General features: G+C 56.7%; 1 protein-coding gene across 1 annotated transcript; it reads left to right on the top strand.

The window, feature by feature from the left end:
• Positions 1-230: 230 nt before the first annotated feature.
• Positions 231-2,913, top strand: EsH8_III_001136 (ketopantoate reductase PanE/ApbA-domain-containing protein; the record flags this gene model as incomplete). Its single annotated transcript, XM_083262861.1, has 6 exons — positions 231-267; positions 550-670; positions 728-768; positions 837-1,266; positions 1,321-2,833; positions 2,899-2,913. 6 exons carry the CDS (start codon positions 231-233, stop codon positions 2,911-2,913), a joined length of 2,157 nt encoding a protein of 718 aa, XP_083123348.1.
• Positions 2,914-3,353: the final 440 nt, after the last annotated feature.

Below are 3,353 nucleotides of genomic sequence, written 5' to 3'. Positions count from 1 at the left end.
GAAGAAAGGGAAGAAGAAAAAAGAAACAAACGAACCGTGTCCGCGATACACAGGTCGCTATACCTTTCTCGATTGCAAGCGACCATTGAACGAAGCCACAGACGGCGGCTGTTCCATACGCGTCGGTGTACAAGGCCCAGAGCCGTCTGCGTTGTCGTGAGCGAGTTGTACAGAGGGTACAGCAGGCGACCACTCGGCCAGCCCACCGCTAATCCACAATTGGGCCCATCATGGCACCCATGACGCCCCGGCTCAAGATCCTCTCAGGTGCGTCCCTTTTCCTGGCTTCTAGTCTCCCGCCCGCCCCAATAATTGCTTCTTCTTGCATCAGTGCGACTGTGTGGATCGGAATTTTGTGTCCCTTTATCTCTACCCGCCAGCCCGGCTTTTCTCCCCCCCCATCACACCTTTCCCATCGCAGACCACACTCGTTTTTATTCCCCTCTCTTTTCCTCCCTTCCTTCTGTACAAGGGACCGGTGCTCTTGCATCGTGTCGAATGCGATTGCAAGCATGGCCGACGACAGCGAACTAATGAGTGTGTGCGTAGTTGGAGGGAACCCAGTTTCTGCCTTCTTGTCCTGGAGATTACAGGCCACAAATGCCTGCGACGTTACACTGGTGTGGAAGTCGGGATTCGATCACGTTGCGCAATACGGAATCTCTTTCAAGTACGTTGCCCTCCCTGCTCAACGAGCCGGGTGCCCAGCTAATCACAAAATCCGCAGGTCCCCCAGCTTCGGCAACGAACGATTTAAACCACGACATGGTATGTCCTATCCACTACGCCCAAGAAGAAAATATGAATTGCTTTGCTAATGCGGAATGGTGGTGCAGTTGTACGTGTCCCCGAGGAAGCCGCCCACGGCGGTGGTCCATTCGACTACGTGATTCTCTGCATCAAGGCGCTGCCCGACGTTTACGACCTCGCCGCCGTCATCGACGCAGTTGTTACCCCCCAGCACACGTGCATCCTAGTCAACACAACTCACACGCTTGGTGTCGAAGCTGCCATTGAGGAACGATTCCCCACCAACGTTGTCTTGTCTCTGGTTTCCAACGCGGAGCTTTCCCAGCTTGGTCAGAGCGAGTTTGAACACAAGGGTTCCACGGAGATCTGGGTCGGACCCTCGAGCAAGAACGACAACATTCCCGGCGCAATTCAGGGGGATATGGCCGAAGCACTGGCTATGACATTGACAACTGGTCAGGTTGATTGCAAAGTCTCCCCGAATATCCGCCAACAGCAATATGAGCGGGTCATGGGGTAAGTTTGATTATACACCTGCTGCGCCTCGAACACTTGCTGACTTGTTATCAGACCTATTGCCTTCCACCCTGCCAGCGTTATTTTTGAGACGGCAAACCACGCACAACTGCTTGAAAAGGTTGGTGTGAGGGACCTGGTTACGGGCGTAATCGACGAACTATTCGCACTGGCTACTGCGCACGGCTGCAAATTCACTCCCGACTTCAAGCAAAAGACGATCGATGATATGACGAAACCAACGAATCCCGAGAGCATCATGTGGCAGGACTACATCGCAAGACGACCGATGGAGGTTGAAACGTATCTGGGATCCCCGATAAAATTGGCGAAAGAGGCTCGCGTCCCTGTTCCACGAATTGAGACGCTCTACGCTATCCTGCACAACCTCAACATTGTCAACCGCCAGAAGCCGCCCAAGCCTATCGACGTGACCATGGCACCTCCCGGCTCGCCAACATCTCAAGCACCCCTTCCAAGAATCTCTTCCTCGAACGGCATCCGGCCGGTGATGAACGGTAACGGCAACGGCAACGGCATGCCGCCCAACCGAGGACCACGCCCGAGAAACTCGTCAAATCTCGGCCCGGGACCCGGGCCTGGCATGCGTCGGCCGCCCATGAACGGAGGCCCTCCCAATGGCTTCCCTCGCGGACCTCCTCCCCCAGGATCTCGGGCTGCCTCGAGGCGAGGCTCTTTGGAGGGAAACGACATGGAGGAGTTCTCTCACCTGATGATGTACGACGATATCCCCGAGGGTGGCGAGGCTGCTTATGGCCCCGAGGGCTCTGATCTTGCGGTGCGCGAACGAGAGCTAGAGCTGCGTCAGAGGGAACTTGCGATGAGAGAGCGAGAGATGCGGATGAGATCGAGGGGGCCGCCCCCCCGGAGAGGTCCGCACCCGATGCGCAACAGTGCACAGGCATTCGACGACGACGACGATGATGACGATTACTTCGATCCCAACTCTGGACCCCCGCCTCCGATGATTGACCCCGACAACTTCGACATGATGAGCGTCACGTCAAGGAAGAACCGAAAAGCAGTACCCCCTCCGCCGACTCGTGCACAATACCACAAAAACGAGGTTTATGACGCGGGAGGGGCTCCTCCCTCCAGAACATCCAGATTTCGCCCCAACTTTGGACGCAATCGTTCGAGCCAGATCGCTCCTATCCCTGGCGCCAACGAAAACATTCTGGATGATCCTCTCTTCTCCTACTCATCGAACCGGTATGGCGCCGTTGACCGCGGTACAATGCAGGCAGGGTCAAGAGCGAACTCGCTGACTGCCTCACGTTTGGACGAGATGCAAATGGGCGCGGGCGGCCCGATGGCGATGGGCGCGAACGGGGCTTTCCCGCGGCGAGCTAGTCAGTCTCCCGGAAACCCGTACAGCCCTTCGATCCGAGGTGGTAGCGGCCGACCTTCGCCGCCCAATGGCTACGGCGGTCATGCGATGAACGGCCGTCCGTCGCCTCCCGACAGTATGCGCCAGCCTGTGCCCCGATACCCTCCTGGCCATGGTAATGCAGTTGCGCCGCAGCAGGTTGAGCAACATATCGGGGTGAGCGGTCTTGTTCCACCTAAGCAGAAAAACATGAGAAGTCTGACTGGTAGTGCGAGCGCCAGCGCGGGCAGTGGTGAATCACAAAATGACACCGAGCCCTCGGCCCACAGTAGCCAGAGCAGCCTTGGACAGAGGCCGACCATAGGAGTGCGGTAAATCCCTGTCCACAGGTCTGCTCAAACCACTGCGGAATCGACGACGGCATAGCCGGCGAACACGGAACGGCGCCATCTAGGCTCGGTTGCAACTCGAAACGAGCACGACGATGTGCCTGATTCATCGCACATACTCACAGACCTTGGGTGGCCACGACGCCTCCGTGGTCCCAGGAGTGCACCACCCCCCTCCTGGATTTCTCATACATCGTTCCGCGGTAACACGATTACGACACGAAACGCTTAGACAGGGTTTGGTCTATCCTTCGCGACAAAACACATAGCTAATTCAACGACTTTTCCTTTTTCGAGTGGACGCAAGTCCAGTACATACATACGGCATCGTGACGATGAGAGCAAAT

The sequence above is a fragment of the Colletotrichum jinshuiense genome, chromosome 3 (assembly GCF_051148585.1).
Source record: "Colletotrichum jinshuiense chromosome 3, complete sequence".
Classification (NCBI taxonomy): domain Eukaryota; kingdom Fungi; phylum Ascomycota; class Sordariomycetes; order Glomerellales; family Glomerellaceae; genus Colletotrichum; species Colletotrichum jinshuiense.
The sequence above is the reverse complement of the archived record's forward strand: the minus strand, read 5'-3'. Positions and strand labels throughout refer to the sequence as shown.